General features: G+C 39.0%; 1 protein-coding gene across 3 annotated transcripts in view; it reads left to right on the forward strand.

Annotated features, from left to right (window-relative positions):
* Positions 1-22318, forward strand: part of IMMT (inner membrane mitochondrial protein) — a 47713-nt gene that overhangs the window by 16048 nt on the left and 9347 nt on the right. The window contains exons 3-12 of one of the 3 annotated variants that reach the window (XM_045979336.1): positions 74-263; positions 5168-5279; positions 6995-7132; positions 7495-7590; positions 11436-11572; positions 14297-14400; positions 15653-15788; positions 16897-17026; positions 18904-18918; positions 20242-20465. In XM_045979336.1, the coding sequence (XP_045835292.1) occupies positions 74-263; positions 5168-5279; positions 6995-7132; positions 7495-7590; positions 11436-11572; positions 14297-14400; positions 15653-15788; positions 16897-17026; positions 18904-18918; positions 20242-20465 (1282 nt within the window). The remainder of the gene's footprint in view (positions 1-73; positions 264-5167; positions 5280-6994; positions 7133-7494; positions 7591-11435; positions 11573-14296; positions 14401-15652; positions 15789-16896; positions 17027-18903; positions 18919-20241; positions 20466-22318) is intronic. The other 2 variants (XM_045979337.1, XM_045979338.1) reach the window with 2 other exon arrangements.

The following is a 22318-nucleotide window of genomic DNA, read 5'->3' on the forward strand; positions in this document are numbered from 1 at the left end:
CTTACATTGGTCTAAGGAAGTAGGTTTGGGAGAGGCAAGAAGTGTGAATGTGTTTCCTGTTTCTTTCCCTTAGGTTGTCTCCTGGCAAAATTGCTGGTGCTGGCCTTTTATTTGTTGGTGGAGGTATTGGTGGCACTATCCTGTATGCTAAATGGGATTCCCATTTCCGGGAAAGTGTAGAGAAAACCATACCTTACTCAGACAAACTCTTTGAGATGGTTCTTGGTTCCCCACCTTATCCTGTTCCATTGCCAAAGAAGCCGGTAAGAGTTTTAAACAATATTTCAGTTTATCCTGTGGAGTGCTAGTAAAAGCAGGTGGTTTTCATCTTGAACATATTTTATAATTCAGTAGAACTTGGCCAGATATGTGTTTACTAGTTTCCTTTAACATTAATTTGCAGAGTTGGATTTTCATCCCTTCCAAGTTAAGTGTTCTCATTTAGTACCCACTACATAGAATGATTGTGTGGCACATGAGGGTAAATGGAAGAGGCTGCTTGGGCAGAGGTAACTGTGGCTGTCCCGTGGATGGAGGATGGTTGTGACAGCCTACACTGTTGTAGTTCTGAGGTTCTGACTTACAGCACTAAAAATGTAAACGTAGAATGGTCATGACACAGAACCCAAGGCATTATAGTTAGTAGTGGCTTTTTCTAGACCACAAAACAAGAGTCAAAGAATTTTCAGCTGCTTACTGATGGGTTGACGGAAATATCTTCTGATATTTCTGGAACGTTGTACATATTCAGAGTTTGAACCTACCCCCCGCCCCCCAGGCCTAACATTTTTTTAAACATCTTAAATAATTGTTCATTCAAACAAACCCCTTGAAAAATAATTTACAGAGGAGATCATGGATTTTTGCTGATTTGGTCTTGGGTATTTCTTTATGCTGTGAAGCTGGACATGGTTGTTCAGTACTTTCTTAAAAATTGGGTGAACTTCTTTTCTCTAGTAGCTAGCATAGTCTAGAGGTCAGTCCTGTAACAGCATTAATACTTAGAAAAGCAAGTGTCCTGTGACACCTTCCCATTACTCTGTCATGCTTTTTCAGAATAGTCTTCCACATCATTTATTCTTCCATATGAACTTTAAAATGTCTGTGCTGGCCAAGAGAGACCATTTTGTAGCTTCAGTAGTCAAGGAAAGGAATTCTGTGGATTCATTCTAAAATCTTGGGTCTGTTTTAGCCTACATGACCCAGGAGAGATAGCTGAGAACAATTCTAGGAGCATGGAGTAAGGCTGACAGTTGAGAGTAGTGTTCTTTTCTTACTTGACATGACTTCAGGTGTCATTCTTTGTAGATTACCTGTTTATCTCTCTCAGAGTCATGGCCTTTTCTCATTCTACTTCAGCTATCTTGTTGAACATTTCCACTTGGATTCCTTGGCAGGTCCATACTGCACCACCTCACAAGTTAAACTCTTCTGATTTGCTCTTTTTGTGTTATAGATAGTATCATGGTGTCACATAGTTAGGTTAGAATTCTTAGGTTCATCTTCATAGTTGCCTATATTTCATTAGCAACCATATTTTGTTTAATCTCTGATGTTTATTTATTTATTTTTAAAGATTTTATTTATTTATTTGACAGACAGAGGTTACAAGTAGACAGACAGGCATGTGCAAGGATGGGGGGAGCAGGCTCCCTGCTGAGCAGAGTGCCCGATGCGGGGCTCCATCCCAGGACCCTGGGATCATGATCTGAGCCGAAGGCAGAGGCTTTAACTCACTGAGCCACCCAGCTGCCCCTATTTTTTTCTTGCATTACAACTGTCATCCCATTTCTGACCTCTGTCACTTTGTATCCAAACTAGACCTGTTTCTTCCTGCCCCCGCCAAGACTTTCCTCCCAGTCTCCACCCCTGAGATCTCTTCTTCTACCATGATCTAGGCTATCCTCATATCAATACCAGAGAATCTTCTAAAATAAGTGCTATCACATTTTTATGATATTTTCATGATACCACTTATCATTGATTTTTATATATTTATTATTATTTGAAAGGCAGATCATAGAGACTTTAGACATTGTTTCATGTTCTGAGTGAAGAGAGTAAAGTCAGGAGTGGTTGAAGATTAGCCTAGGAGCTAGCTGTTTGTTACTTTATTCTGTAGTTTGTGGTTTTTGCTGGTTTATAGGTTGACATTCAACACAACTTGGCAGTCTGGCTCTTTGTTTACCTTTCCAGCCTTATCTCTAAATGGTCTTGCACATAAATCCTTAGCTTCATGTCAGTTTACCTTATAAATATGCCTTGTGCTTTCCATTCATTTATTCAGCAAATGTCAATCAAGTTGATTACTATATACCAGACACTGTTTTGAGGGCCTGTGTTAAAGCAGAGAGCTAAACAAAGATCACTTCAGCTTGCACAACTTTTCCCTTTATGGGCTCATATCCAGAGTGGCTTCTTTTCTTTTGTCTACTAATGTTCTCTTCAAGACCTACATCCTTCACTACATACACCAAAGTGTATTTTCTCGTCTCTGGATTACAGTAGCAGTTAGTGTTTTTTTTTTTTGTTTTTTTTTTTTTAAAGATTTTATTTATTTATTTGACAGAGAGAGAGACAGATCACAGGTAGGCAGGGAGGCAGAGAGAGGAGTGAAGCAGGCTCTCCGAGGAGCAGAGAGCCAGATGTGGGGCTCGATCCCAGGACCCTGGGATCATGACCTGAGCTGAAGGCAGAGGCTTTAACCCACTGAGCCACCCAGGCGCCCCAGTGTTTTTGTTTTTTTAATTTTAACCATTTATTCATTCTCTACTCTTATGCATTGTTACCAACTTGTTGCTTTTAGAAACTGTGCATTTTATTTCATGATAATCGTTTTGGAGCCAACATGATTATTTATGCACAGATAATAAATACTGAGAGAGGATAAACTTAAATCTTTTTGATGGACATGGAATAAGACCTGCCTAAATGGAGACAAATATTATGTTCTGGAAAGGAGTTATTATCATAAAAATGTCATTTTTCTCAAATATATGCATTTCTCTTAAATTTCCCTTAAATTTGTATATATTTGACAGAAATGACATTTGTATACACAGACACAGACACACAACCCATACCATATACCCATACCATATACACATACACCTAATAAGAATTCTAATGGATTTTTTTTAGAGATTGAGGAATCAGATAAGATGATTTTAAAATTCATATGAAAGGATAAATAATGTACTAAACTAGCCAAGCACATTTCAAAACAGTGTTGGGTTAGGGAGGAGTCAGAGGACACTTGTTTTTCCAGGTAATTGACTTTGTTATAATCATACTTTAATAGAATGGTAAGGTCTTGACACAGGATTAGAAATTAGAGTAGGAAAACTTAGTCTGGAAATAAGTCTTATTTATACACAGACACACATAACACACACATTTTTTGGGAGAGTGTGAGTTGCTAGAGCCTTATGTGAAAGCGATCTGTTAGTAGCTGCTAAAAATATATAACCTCTGGGGGCGCCTGGGTGGCTCAGTGGGTTGGGGCCTCTGCCTTCGGCTCGGGTCGTGATCTCAGGATCCTGGGATCGAGCCCCGCATCTGGCTCTCTGCTCAGCGGAGAGCCTGCTTCCCCCCTCTCTCTGCCTGCCTCTCTGCCTACTTGTGATTTCTCTGTGTGTCAAATAAATAAATAAAAATCTTAAAAATAAATAAATAAATAAAAAATAAAAATATATAACCTCTTTGACCTAGCACTTCCTCTTTGGCAGACTATGCTACAGATACCACTGCAGTGCTTTCCAGTTGCATGGACAAGGATTTTTTTTTTAAGGTTTTATTTATTTATTTGTCAAAGAGGGAGAGCATGCATGCACAAGTAGGGGGAACGGCAGGCAGAGGGAGATACAGGCTCCTAGTTGAGCAAGGAGCTGGATGAGGGACTCTGTCCCAAGCCCCTGGGATCATGACCTGAGCCGAAGACAGATGCTTAACGGACTGAGTCACCCAGGCACCCTGGACAAGGATGTTTAACAATGAAAAAAGCAGGAAACAAGCTTGTTTTCCAAAAATAGGAGAGTAATTGATAAAATTTTGGGGTTTGTAGGTACATTAAGATACACAATTAAATTAGAATGTTGTGGAACTAAAAATAATTTCTTGATCTGGAAGAGAATGTCCATGATAGATTATTAAATGAAAACAAAACCAAGAACTGAGTTATGTGGTAGTTTGTATAATATAACTAACCCTATTTTGTTTAAAAAAATGAAAAGTTGTAAATGTGTATATACCTGAGCTTATGCTCAGGCATGGAAGGATAGATTTCAGGCTGTTGGCAGTGGCTACATTCCGAGTGCTGGAAAGGAAAAAAGCAGTAAAGAAGCAAAATAAAACCATTAATATGTCTTGATATTATTTTGCTTGTTATAAGGAGCATGTATTTCATGATTTAAATGATAAAATTTTACTAAAAGAAAATGCACATATTTCTAATTTCTGGTAGTGACTAAGTTCAAAATTATTGCTCTTATATTTGAGTATTCTTTGAGATATCTGAATCCCATTACCAAGTTCTGGCAAAAAATGGCACATCACAGGTGGTAAATGAAAATATTTCTGTTACTCAGTAATTTTTGCCAGCACATCATAACGGCAGTCCTTTAATGAACAGGGTCTTAAACTTGAGGCAGGTGGTAACTGAGAAAGAGAAAATCAGGCATTACAATAGGCTCCTGTTTTTCAGTGTACAGTTGCATGTATCTGGGAGATTAAGGAAACAAAAACTAACGTGGTTTTACTCAGAGCCTCTGAAAATTATTTGTTTCTAACTGAATGTATATACAAGGCAACAAAATTGGATTTAAGAAGCAGATGGAAATGGTGCTCTCAATGTTGTATATATAAAAGAAATGGTGTTTAAAGGGAAGGCTCTGCAACATATACTTTATTAGTTGCCCTAAGAGAAGCCTTTGTTACTATGAAAACTGGGCCAGTCATTTGGCATGCAGTTTTTGGGTTGCATTTTTCTAAAATGAGGACTTACCTTACTTTACTGTGATTAATAAAATATGTAATACTGTGAAGTGTTAACTTTATATGAAAAGCCTGAGCTACTTGACTTTTGAAATAATACAAGTTATTGTATGCTGCCTTAAAAAAAAAACAAACAGTATTATATCTGAAATGTTACATGTTTTTTATTTCTAAGATTCAGTCTGGTCCACTAAAAATCTCCAGTGTATCAGAGGTAATGAAAGAATCTAAACAGCCTGCCTCACAACTCCAAAAACAGAAGGGAGACACTCCAGCTTTAACAACAGGTACCATACTTAGAATCAGTTTTTTTAAAATTATAGACAAATAGATTGTTTTAATGAATTTGTACCCAGGGTCAAGAGGGGGCCTCTACCTCAGGAAGCACTCTTCTGGTCCCTAGTTCTTACCAAGGAAGGAGTGTTTACACCTATCATTTGACACTCATTTTAGGAGTCGAGTGGGATATGGAGTTGGACTTTATTGTGAATAGCTATTCAGTGAGGATAATGGCAAGAATTATCTTGCCTCCAACACTTTTTCTTTATATTTTTCCCCTGACTCCTAGCTTTTCTCTTCTCTTTTCAGTGCTCTAGCTGTGGTCTGCGGATTTTTTTCCCCAATTCATGATTTGCCAGTAATTCTGTCCCAATTTATGACACTTACCTAACTCTAACCTGCTCAGTAAACATTTCAACTTCTGTGTTTCTCCTTAGTCACTTCTGTCTTTGATTAAACCTCTTGACTTTCATTCAGCAAATATTCATTGATTGTCTACTATGTGCCAAACATAGTAGGCACATTCTAGGCACTGGGGCTATAGCAATGAACAAAATAGTAAAAACAAGCACAAACTGCAAATATTTCTTAGTGGGATAAGGGGAGGAAGATCATACATAAATAAATTATGTAAAATATATAGGATGTCAGAAGGGATGTGTTGGGGGGAAATATTGCAATTTAAAACGGGGGGGGTAAAAAAAGTCTCATCTGAAAGGTGTTATCTGAGCAAAGACTAGAAAGCGATGAGGAATTAAGGTGGGTCTACAAGGCTGGTGGGAGAAAAGCATCCCAAGCAGAGGGATTAGCTCGTTTTAAGGCCTGGTATATTTAACTAGTAAGGAGCACATGAAGCAGGAGTGGAAGAACAGTAGAAATTGAGGTCGAGAGGAAGCAGGAAGCCTATTGCGGCAGGCTTTGGAGGCCGTTATAAGCGTTTTGCTTTATATTCTGAGTGAGATGGAAAGGTGTTAGGAGGCTTCTGAGCCAAGGGATTGATATCTGATTTCTATTTTAATAAGATCATTAGCTATTGCAGAGAGTAGATAAAGGGACCAAGAGCAGAGCAGGGAAACCAGCTAATAGGCCTTGCAGTAATCCAGCTTCATCTCTTAAATGGGACTTACAGTTTATTTTTTTTTTCTCTGTTATGTTCCTCTTTTTTTCTCCTCTATTTTGCCTCTCGAATTAATTATTTTCTTTCCCAGCACTTGTTTATAAGCTCTTGATATTTTTCAGCCTTCCTTCCTTCTTTTGTGTTTAAAACTGTCATACTGTTCTTGCTCACACCTCTTTTATCATCTCTACACTGTTCAAAGCAGTTAAAAAATATCTTTTGATTACTTTGTTTTGTTTACCTTCTTCATTACAGGTCTGTTTTTCCTTTGTTACTACTTTTCCATGTTATGTAAATCTTCTGGCCACTTCTCATATGTTAATATTTAATACCATTTAGTATGTTACTAGAAGCCCTGCCTGAGAACCATGGTGCTTAAAAATGCAAGTGGGATCTCTTGTACATTTCCCCCCTTGTCCATCTTGTGTGGGTTTGTGTCTCTGGGGGACTGGGCCATAGTCTCCTTGCACGTTTGAGTAGTGGCAGTATCTGCATTTGTGTCTGTAAGGAGACAGATGTGAAGTGGGTGCTAGTCATAGTAGATTCCTATGTTCTTCTGTGTTAACCCAGGAGATTACAAATACCATGAGTAACATATATTTGTAGGACCTACAGAGGCAGCTCAAATTATTTCTGCAGCAGGTGATACACCATCAGTCCCAGCCCCTGCGGTTCAGCATGAGGAATCTATAAAAACTGAGCACCCTGGAATTGGTGAAGGGCAACCCAAGCCTGCAGCTTCAGGTAGTTTATTTATATTTGTGGTTTCATAAATGATTTGTCCATCAGAACTATTTAATGCCTAGGCAACCTCCAGACAGTATGTAAGTACCTGCTTACACTGGTTTTATTCACAGACTGGCTTAAGGAATTTTTTTTAAACTTTGGAGTCTGAATAAATCTCTGAAAGCAAGAGGTTTAAGAGCTGATCCCTTATTTCGTCATGTTGGAATCATTGACTGGTGATGTGGTTTTAGAATCATAATGACAAAAATGCCTTCAGTTGATAGAACTGGCAAGTACAAACGATGGTGTTTTTATATCCCTCTGAGCTATTGAAATTCTGTGCTGAAATTTGATTTCCTCTTATTTATTTTTGCTGCAAGAGGAAGCATCCTCAACTTCTGTACGGGAGCGACCACCCGAAGAAGTTGCAGCTCGCCTTGCACAACAGGAAAAGCAAGAACAAGTTAAGATTGAGTGTATGTAAACCAGACGGCTTCTTAAGCACTTTGCGTCATCTCTGTCAGTTGCTGTCTTCTTCAGCCATCGGCAAACATTTCTGATCCATCAGCTAGTTTGGTTTCTTTAGTGGCATTTGTCTGTGTACCACCTTTATTTCATCATTTGTATTCTTTCCATTTAACCTCGTTCTACCTGGGTAACAAAGGCTCTTCTTAGTGTATAGTTGGAGAAAATTCCAAATAATACTTGTACTTAATCCATTTGTGTTTATTAGGGTTCGTGCTAAAGATTCTTTGTGTTCTGTGGAACAGAAGTTGTCTACGTTTTGGCGACTTCCCTGAAAGCCTTTTAATTGTCTAACTCATAAATTTATTTGTATAGGTCAAAATGGCGCCTGCTGTGGTTTATTACCAGCCTTTGGACTCTGTCTAGTAGCCCCCTTATCCGACAGTGGTGGGAGGTGAAATGTTCTACACATGGCTGGTTTCCAGCTAACTGAAGCATATTCCCTTTTAAGTTTTGATTTTATGTTAAACTTTTTGATGGTTTTTAAAAGAGATATATCTAAAAATGTCTTTTTCTTGTCTTAAACAAGGTGTAGGGCGCATCATTTATTGTACTGGGTTGTATAATGATGTCTGTGGAAGTAGGGGATATGTAGCTTTTTTTTTTTAAGATTGTATTTATTTATTTGACAGACAGAGATCACAAGTAGGCAGAGAGGCAGGCAGAGAGAGAGAGAGGAGGAAGCAGGCTCCCTGCGGAGCAGAGAGCCCGATGTGGGGCTTGATCCCAGGACCCTGGGATCATGACCTGAGCTGAAGGCAGAGGCTTTAACCCACTGAGCCACCCAGGCGCCCCAGATATGTAGCTTTTTGCTGGACTGAGAGGTGTTTATTTTAAAGTCTTATGGCAGTTGTTTATAGTTTTTTTTTCAAAGATTTTATTTATTTATTTGACAGAGGTCACAAGTAGGTAGAGAGGCAGGCAGAGAGAGAGAGAGGAGGAAGCAGACTCCCCGCTGAGCAGAGAGCCCAGTGCGGGGCTCTATCCCAGGACCCTGGGATCATGACCTGAGTGGAAGGCAGAGGCTTTACTTTAACCCATTGAGCCACGCAGGTGCCTCTCTTTATAGTTTTTTATTGCTTCTCCTCATGTCTTATTTCTGCTTGTCTGTCTGTCTTGAGTGGTTCCTCTTTACCTTCTGATGCTTTGGTTCTGCCCTACTCTCAGGAGGCAGGTTTGTTGGAATTGTGCAAAGAGTGGAAGGGACAGAAGGAGCATAGGTGCAGGGCTTTAAGTTGACTACTTGGATTTTGTTTTTGGATAATTTTGTGTTCTAAGTTCTTGGCCATGGTTACAAATAATTGGGAATGTTGAATAAAGACTTCTAAATAAGTGAAATATTTCTATATTTTTCCCACTTCGTAGTTTTTCCTGAATTCTCTTCTATAGCAAATCAAGATCAATTTTTTATTCATGTTTTTATTTTTCACTTTTCACCTTTTATAATGTAGATGCCCTGAAGTTGTACATTTAAGGTAGTGATGTCTGCTATTGCGTAATGCTTCCCCCTCCCCCCCCTTTTTTTCTTTTGGATCCAGTTCTTATCCTTCATTTTGGGCAAAATGAGAATTTTAAGGATTTTTTCTATCACCTCTTAGTTTTCTCTCAGGCTTTACTTTTTTTTTTTTTTTAATAATTTATTTATTTATTTGACAGAGAGAGAGGTCACAAGTAGGCAGAGAGGCAGGCAGAGAGAAAGGGAGAAACAGGCTTCCCACTGAGCAGAGAGCCCGATGCGGGGTTCGATCCTAGGACCATGAGATCATGACCTGAGCCAAAGGCAGAGGCTTAAACCACTGAGCCACCCAGGCGCCCCTCTCAGGCTTTACTTTTAAAATGTGTATGTTTGTAATTCTTAAATCTCTCTCTCTCTCTCTCTTTTTTTTTTAAGATTTTATTTATTTATTTGAGACAGAGATCACAAATAGGTAGAGAAGCAGGCAGAGAGAGAGGAGGAAGCAGGGTCCCCACTGAGCAGAGAGCCCGACACGGGGCTTGATCCCAGGACTCTGGGATCATGACCTGAGCCAAAGACAGAGGCTTTAACCCACTGAGCCACCCAGGCGCCCCTGTGTTTGTAATTCTTATTGAGAAACAAAATACCAGGGGCAGCCTTGGTGGCTCAGTTGGATAAGTGTCTGCCTTTGGCTCAGGTCATGATACTGAGTCCCAAGTCAGACTCCCTGCTCTGCAGGGAGTCTGCTTCTCCCCCTCCCCCTACCCCGTGCTTGTGTACTCTCTGTTTCTCTCTCACTCTTTCTCAAATATAAAATCTTAAAACAAAACACAAAATCAACAAGTGGAACCACATCAAACTAAAAAAGCTTTTGTACAACAAAAGAAACAACTAACGAAACAAAAAGGCACTGTGCAGAATAGGAGAGACAACCTGTTTGCAAACCTTAAGTCTGATAAGGGGTTAATACCCAAAATATATATGGAACTCCTACAACTGAATAGCCAAAACAAAACAAGAAAGAAAGAAAGAAAGAAAGGGAGGGAGAAGGAAGAATCAAAGTATAGTGAATAGACCTGAAGAAAACTTTGAGCCTATGGGCCACTGTGAATGGTTTACTGTTATCTGTGCTCTCATGTGTGGGAGCGGGGGTCTCCCCCCAGGCTACCCCTGCCCCCCTTAACTCATTCACGTTCCCTCTCTGCCTCTTTTTTTCTTTGTTCCTCTCTCTTCATACCCCATGTGTCTTCAGGTGAACCTCAGTCTCACATTCATGGTGTGGTATTTTCTCATCACCTTTCTCCTTTCATCTTTATTGCATAGGTACCACAGGTGGTTCCTAGGTTCTGTTTGTTCATCTCTAGCTTATGCTGCTTTTGCTCAAAATCATCTTCTGTTTTTGTTTTACCTGCCAAATATATTTTCCCTTTTTTAATCATCTGATACGTGATAAATTAGTCTTCTCATTGGCTTGCTTTCTTCAGATGACCATTTTGCCATTTTAGTGTTACATCTGGAGTCATCCCTTGCTTTATTTATTTATTTTTAATTAGGTTTCTTTTTGATTCCTGAAGCAACACGTAGAAGTATGATTTTAGTAGGTTGTATCCTCTTGCATCGTGGTATCTGGCTATTTCTTGACTTCTTTTACAGAAAATACTGTCCTTTCCAAACCACTGTTTTCTTTTTTGTTGCCTTGCTTCCTTATCATTTTCTTTCTCTTGTTTGTCTGTTATCTCCTTATATCTTGGTGATATAAGATGCTGTGAGTATCCCTTCATGCTGAGGTGAAATGGGCATCTCTTTTTCCCTGTGGCTCTATGGGACCATTATTTAAACTGAACAATGCTAATGGTTATGCTAAATTTATAGCCTCTAGTAGCTGTAATAGGCTAACAGTGCCTTAAACTTGGTTCCTCCCATTTGAAGTATATGCTAGCCTTCTTTTTTTTTTTTTTTTTTTTTTTAATATACTAATAATATTTTTTTTTTTTCAGCATAACAGTATTCATTCTTTTTGTATGCTAGCCTTCTTTAAGCAATTTTTTGTCTTGGAGAAAACAAAACAAAACAAAAAACCAAAATACTTTTTATTTTGAAAAAATTCAGTTGTATATAAAAGCAAAAATAGTATAATGAACCCCCATAGGTCTGTCCACCAGATTTAGTAATTACTAACATTTTACCATACTTGCAAATGAAATGATTCTCTAAATCTGTTTTTATTTTTTACATTTTTGAGAAAATGCAAAGGAAGACTGAGTAGGAGAAGCAGGGAAGTTTACAATAAAGTTATTTTAGCAGGGAGGGATTTGTTTTTTACTGTTCTTTGTATTTCAGCTGTAGCCAGGAGCTTAGAAGATGCTCTGAGCCAAACTGCTCACATCACTCAACAGGCCATTATCGCTCAGAACGCCGCGGTGCAGGCTGTCAATGCGCACTCCAACGTTTTGAAAGCAGCCATGGACAATTCGGAGGTGAGCCAAAGAATGGGTAGCCATGTAGTATTTAAGACTGATTTCTTCCTTTTAGTATGGGCTTTCTCCCACTAAGTGAAGACCATTGAGAGTAATTGTTTTGTTTTGTTTTTTTAAATAAATAAGACAGGAAAGATCTTTGCATGTTGTTTTTAATGAGTTTCGTATAGTGCTTTATCTCACAACAGTGATACGGTACAATAATCATTCATATTTGCTCTCATATCTTAATAGTGCTTGAGTATTATTTTGTTGTTCATTCTTTTTTGCTTTAAAATTGCCAACCATTTTGGGGCGCCTGGGTGGCTCAGGGGGTTAAAACCTCTGCCTTCGGCTCAGGTCATGATCCCAGAGTCCTGGGATCGAGCCCCACATCGGGCTCTCTGCTCAGCAGGGAGCCTGCTTCCCTTCCTGTCTGCCTGTCTCTCTGCCTATCTGTGATCTCTGCCTGTCAAATAAATACATAAAATCTTTAAAAAAAAAAAAATTGCCAACCATTTTAAATTTCTTTAATTTTTTAATTTTTAATTTTTTTGCCAATCATTTTTTTAAATAAACTTTTTACTTTAAGATACTTTTAGTTTGACACAGTTATAAGACATAATACAAGGGACGCCCAGGTGGCTCAGTTGGTTAGGGATTTTCTCTTGATTTTGGGTCAGGTTATGATCTCAGGGTCATGAGATCCAGCATGGAGCCCCATATCTGGCTCTGGGCTGGGCATGGAGCCAGCCTGCTTAAGAGTCACCCTCTCCCTCTGCCTGCCCCCCCCCCCCCCCCCGCCCCGCTTCACCCTGCCTCTCACACTCTCTTTCTCAGAAAACAAAAACCCCACGTACCACCAAATACCAGCTGTTTTATTATTTTTATTTGTTTGTTGGGTGTGGAGCCTGACACAGGACTTCAATTCGTGACCCTGAGATCAAGATGTAAGTTGAGATCAAGAGTTTGGTGCTTAACTGACAGAGCCATCCAGGTGCCCCCAAACCAGCTATTTTTTTTTTTTAAAGATTTTATTATTTATTTATTCGACAAACAGAGAGAGAGTACAAGTAGGCAGAGAGGCAGGCAGAGGGAGAGGGGGAAGCAGGCTCCCTGCTGAGCAGAGAGTCCAGTGTGGGGCTCGATCTCAGGACCCTGGGATCATGACCTGAGCCAAATGCAGAGGCTTAACCCACTGAGCCACCCAGGTGCCCCCCAAACCAGCTATTTTAAATGCTTCTGTTGATTATTTAACTTACATTGAGCACATCAGAGAATAAATTAAAACAGTAGTACTGGGGCGTAATAAATTTTTTAAATAATTAAATTCAGTTATTCAGTGTATAAAAATGTATTTAGACACCAAGTTGTTCGAAGAGTTAAAAATAAGTACATGAACTGTGAATCTCGGATCAATACCTTGTGTGATAAGTAAAGTTACTTTGCCACTACAACTATGGGCTTTTTACAGAATTTAAACATGCTTCACGTTGCTTTAGTCCTAGGCACATAAATCACAGAAATGTTAGAACTCTGATGTAAACAACTAGAAATTAGAACCTTTTAAAAAACTTTAAGAAAATTCTGGTTTATTCAGTGTCCAAGAAAATAGATTTCAGTCAAAGTTCAGTCAGGAAAGTGGAAACCACACAGAGAATACTTAGTATTTCGGTTATACAGGTGTGGGAAGGGTGTATGTTGTAGGATATCAGGAATTTGGGTTCAAACCAAAGTAGACTGGTATGTTTCAGAAGGACATTGATTAGAAGCTTTAAATATCAATGGTATTACTTTGGTGAAGGGCTCCATAAGAGGGTATTTCCTCTTCCCAATGAATGCACAGCATGTAATGCATGTGCATTAGATAGTAAGAAATCTGTTGAAATCAAGATTTTACAACTAAAGGACATCTTATGGTAATGGTTAACTAGATTAGGGGGTATTAGCTGGTGTTACAAAATTATCAGAAACATGAATGAACACAAGTTTTGAAATGTTAAAAATGGATTCCAACTTCTTTAAAAAAACTGCTGATGCACAAAGGCTCTTAAAATAGATACAGAATTACTTTCTCAAAGCGTGTTTGGAAACAGTTTGGAAACAGTTGGACTCCGTTGATAGTAGGGAAATGTAGTGTCTATTCCACAGAACAGCTTATCCTTGGACCTCTGTAAGGATTTTCAAGGAAGACTTTTGTATATATATAAAATTAACATCTTACAAAATTCGGCGTGGGTTTGACAGTAGTTGATTTTCACTTTACTAATTATAGAGGGTCATTTTTTAGGGTAATGTTTTGGATGAGTAAGGACTGTACAGCTGTATAAACATTCTGCTTACCCTTAAACTGATTTTGGTAGACAGACCTGCATTAAGAGAATTTTAAATAGTGATGCTTTGTTGAAGAATAAACAATTCATAAAGTTACTGTTCTTACAGATCTTTTCTGCTTCATATTCTCCTTTTGTGAATCTAATAAAAATATTATCTCTCCTTAGAAGATGCTTATATGCACTAGAACACAGTCTTTTACAGTTTTAGTGATTGGTTTTGATGGGGTTCATGGACTTCCTTGGTTCTAACCATGAACCTTAGATTAAGAGACCCTACTCTGAAGAAATGCCATATATAAGTTTTTACCTTTGAATTTAATGCCCTTGTTTCTAAATTTAGCCACGGTGGTGTATGCTGTGACTGTAATAGTGATAATTCATGTTTACATAAGTAAAACCTTTTGTTTAGATTGCAGGTGAGAAGAAGTCGGCTCAGTGGCGCACAGTGGAGGGTGCATTGAAGGAACGCAGAAAGGCAGTCGATGAGGCTGCTGATGCCCTTCTCAAAGCCAAGTAATTACTCATGGACTTTAACAAGTAATTAGGGCCTCCTGGTGGCTTTCTTTGGGCTGGGTTTTCTTTGTATTGCCTGTATACAAACACGAGGCAGAGAAACCCTTCCCTCCCTTCACCTCTCCTTGATCTGTATCGGTATCAGAAACACAGAGGCTTGAAAAGGAGAGAGGGAATAAAATATAATTAGGCCAACGTAAATTTGGCAGAAACCTATATAAAGGATCTTGTATAAGAAGCAGTTTTTCTTTTAGGTGATGTATCTCTACAGATTTACTGAGATTCTGCCATAATTTCAAGATTTTTCAGGGGTGGTTTAGGCAGTTTTATCAGAATTTTGAGAGTATGTCACAGTCTCTTTGTTTTAACTATCAAAGTAGTTAGTAAATAGTAGGTCTAGCTTTATGCCACCTTGACCTCGATTCCTGGAATTTGGCTAAAACTAGGATCAAGCAAGCCAAATATAAAATCAACCTCTGATGCTGGAAACCTACATTTGACTAAAGGGTCTCATCAGCCTCTCAACTTGGAATCACTCATTCAAAGTTTTGTTGTGATTTTTGATAAAGTATTTATTATTCATAGAGAAAGAGAAGTCTTCTAATTCACGGCAGCATATCTTGTAGGAGTTTTAAGACGTTATGCTCACATCACTAAACCTTGAGTTGGGGCTCTTGAGTTCTGTGTTTTGTGGTGGCTAGGCTGCAGTTCATCCAGTTTGTGAAACATTCTGAATCATGAGGGCTCCTCGAGACCCATGTGTATTTACTCAGTGAGCTCCTTGGCTTCCTCCCTTGCTTCTGCCTTCCGTATTAAGCACTCTCTCAGCAGAAGGACAATTGGCATAATCTGTGCAAAAGCTGCCGTTCATTCAGTGCGCTGGATGTGGCAGTCGCTGTGCCAGGTACTTCTCATTGATTTCTTCTAATCCCCATATAAGGGTGAACAACAAAGGAGAGGTGGATCTGGGAGTTGAATCCAGGTTTTCCTGGTTCTGAAGCCTGTGTATTCCATGTATACCATGCTCCCTGTCTGGTTCATGCTGGTAAATCTAGCTTCTGACTACACTGTTTTCAGTTAGTAAGGAAAGCTGCTTTGTCTGTATATATTGTGAAAAAACACTTGAGTAATTTTTTTCAAATTACATTTTTTCATAGCTTCTTAACAATTGTATGCTGTATTTACATCAAGCTCTTTGCTAAAGTTGATGAGGAATAATACTAAATCTTTGTTTTGTTTTATTGGTTTCTAGAGAAGAGCTAGAGAAGATGAAAAGTGTAATTGAAAATGCAAAAAAAGAAGAGGTTCCTGGGGCCAAATCTCATATAACTGCCGCTGAGGGGAAACTTCATAACATGATAGTTGATCTGGATAATGTGGTCCAAAAGGTATGTTTCTTAGGTCTTTTATAGCATTAAAATTTTTTTTTAAATATTTTTTTGAGGGACCATGAAAGTGAGAGAGATCACAAAGGGAGTGGGAGAAGCAGACTTGCCACTTAGCCGAGCCTAATGCGGGGCTCAATCCCAGGACCCCGAGATCATGACCTGAGCCAAAGGCAGAGGCTTTTTTTTTTTTTTTTGAGATTTTTAAATATAATCCTTTAGTCAAAGAATTTGAAGAATTCAGGAAAATAGTAAGATTCCTTTCTTTTTCTGTTTTCCCCTGCAAAGAATAGAAGTTGTTACTGATCTTGGACACAAACTGGATTATCCATTATTGTCAATACTTTTTTTTTTTTTTTTTTAGACTTTATTTATCTATTTGACAGAGAGAGAGATCACAAGCAGGCAGAGAGGCAGGCAGAGTGAGAGGAGGAAGCAGTCTCCCTGCAGAGCAGAGAGCCCGATGCGGGGCTCGATCCCAGGACCCCGAGATCATGACCTGAGCCGAAGGCAGCGGCTTCATCCACTGAGCCACCCAGGCGCCCCTTGTCAATACTTTTTAAAATAGATAATATTTTTGGTCATGGTTGTTAAATGAAAATTTTCGTTTTGTAGCAGTTCTTTGTTTGCACTTACATAGTCTACATGGGTAGTTTCCTGTGACCAGAGAAAGAGGGACAGGGGCATAGTAAGATGGTAAAGGGCTTGGCTTTACCCTGTGGGTGTAGAGGGTACATCCTCTGGGTTGCTCAGTGGGTTAATAAGCCTCTGCCTTTGGCTCACGTCATGATCTCAGGGTCCTGGATTCGAGTCCTGCATTAGGCTCTCTGCTCAGCAGGGAGCCTGCTTCCTCCTCTCTCTCTGCCTGCCTCTCTGCTTACTTGTGATCTCTCTGTCAAATAAATAAATAAATCTTAAAAAAAAAAAGATGGTAAAGGGCTTGTCTGCTTTACATGGCTTATGTTCCTTTTTCTGAGCTCTAGCTTTATATATATGTATTATTTATATATTCTCAGCCAACATATAAATACATGACTATAATGCCTCCCTTTTTTTGGATGATAATGATAATTTCTGTTCACTTTAACCCATACCCCTTGTATTTGTTCAGGTCAAAGCAGCTCAGTCTGAGGCTAAGGTCGTATCTCAGTATCATGAGCTGGTGGTCCAAGCCCGGGATGACTTTAAACGAGAACTGGACAGTATTACTCCAGAAGTCTTGCCAGGGTGGAAAGGCATGAGTAAGTACAACTGAAGTGTTGGTACTTTACTGTTTTTGTGTTTTAAAAACTGTTCAGCTAAACTTGCTTCAACCCCATTCATCTAATCCAAACCCCTCTGGTATGCTTATCTCAATTTGTTAACAGTACAATGTTTTCCACATTTTATTTGTCATAGCCATAATAGGTGACAGTGCTCCTGTGGTTTAGTTCCAGCCAGTGTTTGATTCCAGAATCAATGGTTCTATTCAGATCTCTACTACTTAGGAAAAAATAATTTAGAATCCAAGTAATTCAGAATGGCATTTTAACCTTAAATCTATTAGAATATTGTATATATATGTAAAATTATGCAAAGCCTTTGGTACTTTAAAAATATTTGTAATGAATTGAGGCATGCCTCAGGACTGGTCTGATGACATTATGGTTTAAAAACTCATTTAGTGAGAAGGAAATCATCTGTATGACTATCAACTTGCAGATAGCTCAGACTGCAGGGAACTTTAACCATGTTTTATACAGTGTAACTGCAGAGGATTGTTATTTCTTCCTGAAGTACCCAGAGAGTACTAATAGTCACATAAATTACCAGTCTCAACAAATTCAAAATACGTTTGCTACTGTCTGTTAGAAGCTGAATGTAAGGTAGGAACTGAACTGGTGTTTTAGGCCTCTCTGAGCCTATGTCGGAATGCATGTACTACCTGATCCAACTGGTCAGCTCCTCGGTATGTACTTAAGAAGATACATGGGTGCTCAAGGAGACTCATAAAATATTCATAGCCCTGTATTTGTAAGAGCAGAAAAATCAGAAACTGCTAAATGGGCCTCCCATGTGGCAGTATAAGTGAATGAACTAAAACTATGGCTCTCAAACATAAATGTTAAGAAAAAAAGTTGAGAAAGAATACAGAGAGTAGGGTACCACTTACGTGAAGGTTAAGAACATGCAAAACAATGTGCTGTTTTAGGATGCATATGTATATAAAATCTAACAAGATGAATGGTAAACACCCTATTTAGAGCTAGTGGTTAGCACTGTTGGGAGGAGGGAGGAGGAACCTTTAGGGGGAGCATAGGTAGACATTGCCAGGATGGGAAAATGAAGTGCAGGTTGTAGATTGTCTTTGTTTCCAGGGGACAGTTCCTTTATTGCTGTAGACTAGTAGAAAGTCTCATCTGTGTGCTTTGTTGAGACTGACATCTCAGTTTCTTCATCTTGCCAATTTTTCCTGCAACACTGGAACAGATTCCTGTTTTTTGGTTTTTGGTTTTTTGCGGGGAGGGTGGGGGGTGTCTAATACCAGATTACATAGTTGACTTCTAAAGCCCTTTTGGGTGAAAAATGCCTGTCTTTGAATTTAAGGGTCATGTCCATGATGTTAAGCTTACGCTGAGAGGCAGGAGACTGGCTGTGGTTCCCTCCCCTGTCACTGTGTCATCAAGGTGGTGCCTGTGACAGAATATTGATTTCTTAAGTATTTGAAATGTCTGGAGAGGCCTGTACTGAGAACAGAGTCCAGACTGGGGCTTAGTGAAATATGCGATGAACCAATGTAAATGGAGGGCTCGGGAGTAAATGAGAATGATAGTTGTTGTGTAAAAACTAAGTTGATTGCTTCAGCAAAAATACAGACGAGTCCCTGGAAACCAAAGCTACTTTTAATATGAACGACTCTCTTATTTTGTAAAATGCTAGAATTTACCTTGATTTGTATTGTTCTATGTCCTTTTATGTTTTAGGAAATAAACTAATTGTTTTGCTTTCTAATACTAAAGTATGCTTTTTCTGTTACTGGTTTCTGGTTCCCTATTTCTTTTTGGATATTCCTATTTAATGATTAATAACTGAAATATGTAAGTTCTTTTTTTCAAACTTTACTTCTTTTCCTTTGTAGGTATTTCTGACCTAGGTGAGTAATTTTGTGTGTCTTAAACTTAGAGGCTTTTGTTTTGTGTCTTAAAATACTGAAGTCTTTTTGTCTATGGTTCTTTTATTAAAGCATCTGAATAATTTGTAACAACTATGTTGCATGTGATAAATCTGATTTCAATATTTTGGGCATCCATATGCTCTCAGGAACAAAAATGTTTCACCAAGTGATTGGAAATCTGTAGATAGGTAGATCGATATCTATATGTATTTTCAAGCTTTCATTATGTAAAATTCCAGTAACAAGTAGGAGAGCTTATGGATTCATCACCCAACTTCAGGAATTATCAACACATGGCTTTTGTCATTTATTTCCCCATCTTCTATGGACTCAGATCCCAAATATCATATATCCTTTTCAGTTACAAATAATTTCCATATTTAAAAAAATAATCACTGTACCATTATCACACCTAAAACAGTAATTCCTTAATATCATCACATGTCTTTTTGGTGTTCAGTTAACCCCAATCATTTTATAGAATGAGTTTTTTTAGTTTTATTTGAACCAGTATCCAAAGGAGCTGCATGTGTTGAATTTGATCAGTAAGTTTCTTATCCTCGCTTTTTTTGCTTCTCAGTTCTTATACTGTGGAATTGAGTCATTCATCATGTAGTATTTCCCACCCTCTGGATTTTGCTGTTAAAGCTGTAATTCTTAACCTACAGTAATGTGTCAGAATACTACTTTTGGAGTGTGAGATTTGAAAACAAAATACATGCATAAGCCTAAGTGAGAATCTTTGGGCATGTGTATTTTAAAAAGCTTGACAAGTGATTCTTATGGGCAGTTCTGGTTGCAGATCATGGTCCTGGGTAACACCATCTGTTTAAGAAAAGGTATAAAAACTCTTACTAGTAAGAGAAAAGTCAGAGAATCTGAATTTGAGATTTAACATAAAAGAATATTAGAATGCCTGTTATGACTATTCACAGTTATGCATGAGCGAAAATACAGAATTGTGCATATATAAACTGTTTTTAGAGGCAAAATTAGGATAAATGATAAAGTCTGTTTATATTTAGTTCAGATCGGAAGTCCTAATTTGGGTTCCTGGAAAAGAACTGATAATATACTTGAAGGCCTACCTAAATTACTTCCCTTGGGATTGAACATGTCTTAGTTGGACACAGGCTGTGAATTTCTGAGGGCAGTGGAGAATCTAAATCTGCTTCAAAGGGTTAGCTACCCTTTGCTTTCTTTATAGCTATTAAAATTAAATTACTGCCACTTGAAGCAGGTATGTTGTAGATGTTCAGTTTTGGTGAAATCATTAACATTTTAATGTCATTTTCTATTTAGCTGACAAACTGACTACTGAAGACCTGAACTCTCTGATTGCTCATGCACATCGCCGCATTGACCAGCTGAACAGAGAGCTGGCAGAACAGAAAGCCACAGAGAAGCAGCACATTGCACTAGCCTTGGAAAAACAAAAGCTAGAAGAAAAGCGGGCGTTTGACTCTGCAGTGGCAAAAGCATTAGAACATCACAGAAGTGAGATACAGGCCGAACAAGACAGAAAGGTAGAGGAAATGAGATACTGAACGTGAATCCACTCGAATAGCTCTTCTAGACATAATAATATCAACAGTCATTGACTTTAAAATATTAGATGTAAATCATGCTGACCCACCATTGAACTGGCCCTTGTTTTAATCAGAACTTCTAGGGAAGGATTGTTGTAGCGGAATTCCTTTATGTTGAGCAGATGCTGAAGTGAAAGGAAGTTACAAGCCCTTGGTATCTGGGATTATCTACTTTATCTTTTCCGGGTGGAGCTGCTGTCCCCTAAAGCGGTGCTGAAATAATCTCTGTTGGATTGAGTGTCTTTTTTCTCTGCCAGTGTTTTGGTTAAGAATGGATGAGATCGCTCCTTTAGTCTTCTTTCAGTACATGTCATGTATTAAATAGGTGTCTCTGGGTTGATTTGGGCACCTGAGTACTTACCTCCCTTCGTGAGCACTCCGTCCCCCGTGAGGTTCTTTTCTCGCTAGGCTGCCAGGACACCACACTCTCCTGGCCTGTCTCCCACCTTGCTGGCCACTCCTTTGCCCCCTTCTTGCCTCCGCCTCCCAAATCGGAGCATGTACTGGCCGTGGTTCTGAAACCTTTTATCCATCTAAACTGTCTCCAGGTGCATCTTATCTAGACCTGGGACTGAGAAGGTTAAATCCTGTCCGTCACAGGGACATTTATGTTGCTAGTTCTGGCCTCTGCCTCACCTTCAGGTTCCTCCTATCCGGCAGCTGACTTGATGTCTCTACCTGACTTCTCAGTAGCTGTTTGAAACTCAAACTCAGTTGTTTCAAACTCAGCTTATTCAAAGCAAATTTCTTGACTCTCCCCAACCTGTCTCCCAGCCCCTCAGCCTGTTTCTCTCTAAATCTCCATCTACCGAGTTGCTCAAGCCAGAAACATGCTTAGTTGTTCCTCTGTCAACTTTTACATCCGTCCATCAACGTATCCAGTTCTGCATCCAAAGTAAATCCCAACTTTGTCTCCCTTCTCTAAGTCCAGATTATCATAAGTTTCCTTTCCCATAACAGTTTCCCCCCCACACCTTTTTAAAAAAATAAATTTTAATTTCTGGTGGGGGGAGTACAAACTTGGGGAGGGGAAGAGGGAGAGAGAGAATCCTCAAGCCGACTCTGCTGAGTGCAGAGCCCATAGCAGGGCTTGACTCCAGGACCCTAAGATGATGATGTGAGTCGAAACCAATAGTCAGCCATTCAACTGACTGTGCCACCCAGGAGCCCCCAGGTTCTGTTTTCATACCCATCTTTCTGTGTCTATTTACATGGCAGTTGGTTCTTCTAAAACCCATTCAGATCAGATACTAGGCTGCTGAAAACTTTGCACTGACGGCCCACTGCTTTTAATAAAAAATCCAAATTCTTAGCCCGTACCAAAAAGGCCTCTTGATCTCATTCCTGTTTGCTGTGAGCAAACAGGAATGTTTACTTCCTTATTGCCTGCCTTAATGTTTACTTCCCTTATTGCCTGTATTTGCCAGGTGCCCTGGTTTTTTTGTACCTTCACTACTTATTCTGCCCTGGACTGTTTGCTCTCTGCCTTGTGCTTTGTTACACTTCCTCTCTTTAAACCATAGTTCTAAGCTTGGATGTTACCTTCTAGAACAGCAAGACTTTTCCTGTTCTTACAGTGTAGATTCTGTCTTCCTTTCCCTCATACTGCCTTATTTATTTTCTAAAAGTAAGTATCACAATCTGAGATGTCCAGTTTATCTACTTACTGTCCAATCCCTATATTGTACATTATATGAGAACAAAAAGTTTGTGTGCCTCAAGCACTGCTGTATCCGAGTATATGGTAGGCACTACCGAGCCCAGGATTGGCACTTTATAAATATGTATGT

The sequence above is a fragment of the Meles meles genome, chromosome 15, assembly GCF_922984935.1.
Source record: "Meles meles chromosome 15, mMelMel3.1 paternal haplotype, whole genome shotgun sequence".
Taxonomy (NCBI): domain Eukaryota; kingdom Metazoa; phylum Chordata; class Mammalia; order Carnivora; family Mustelidae; genus Meles; species Meles meles.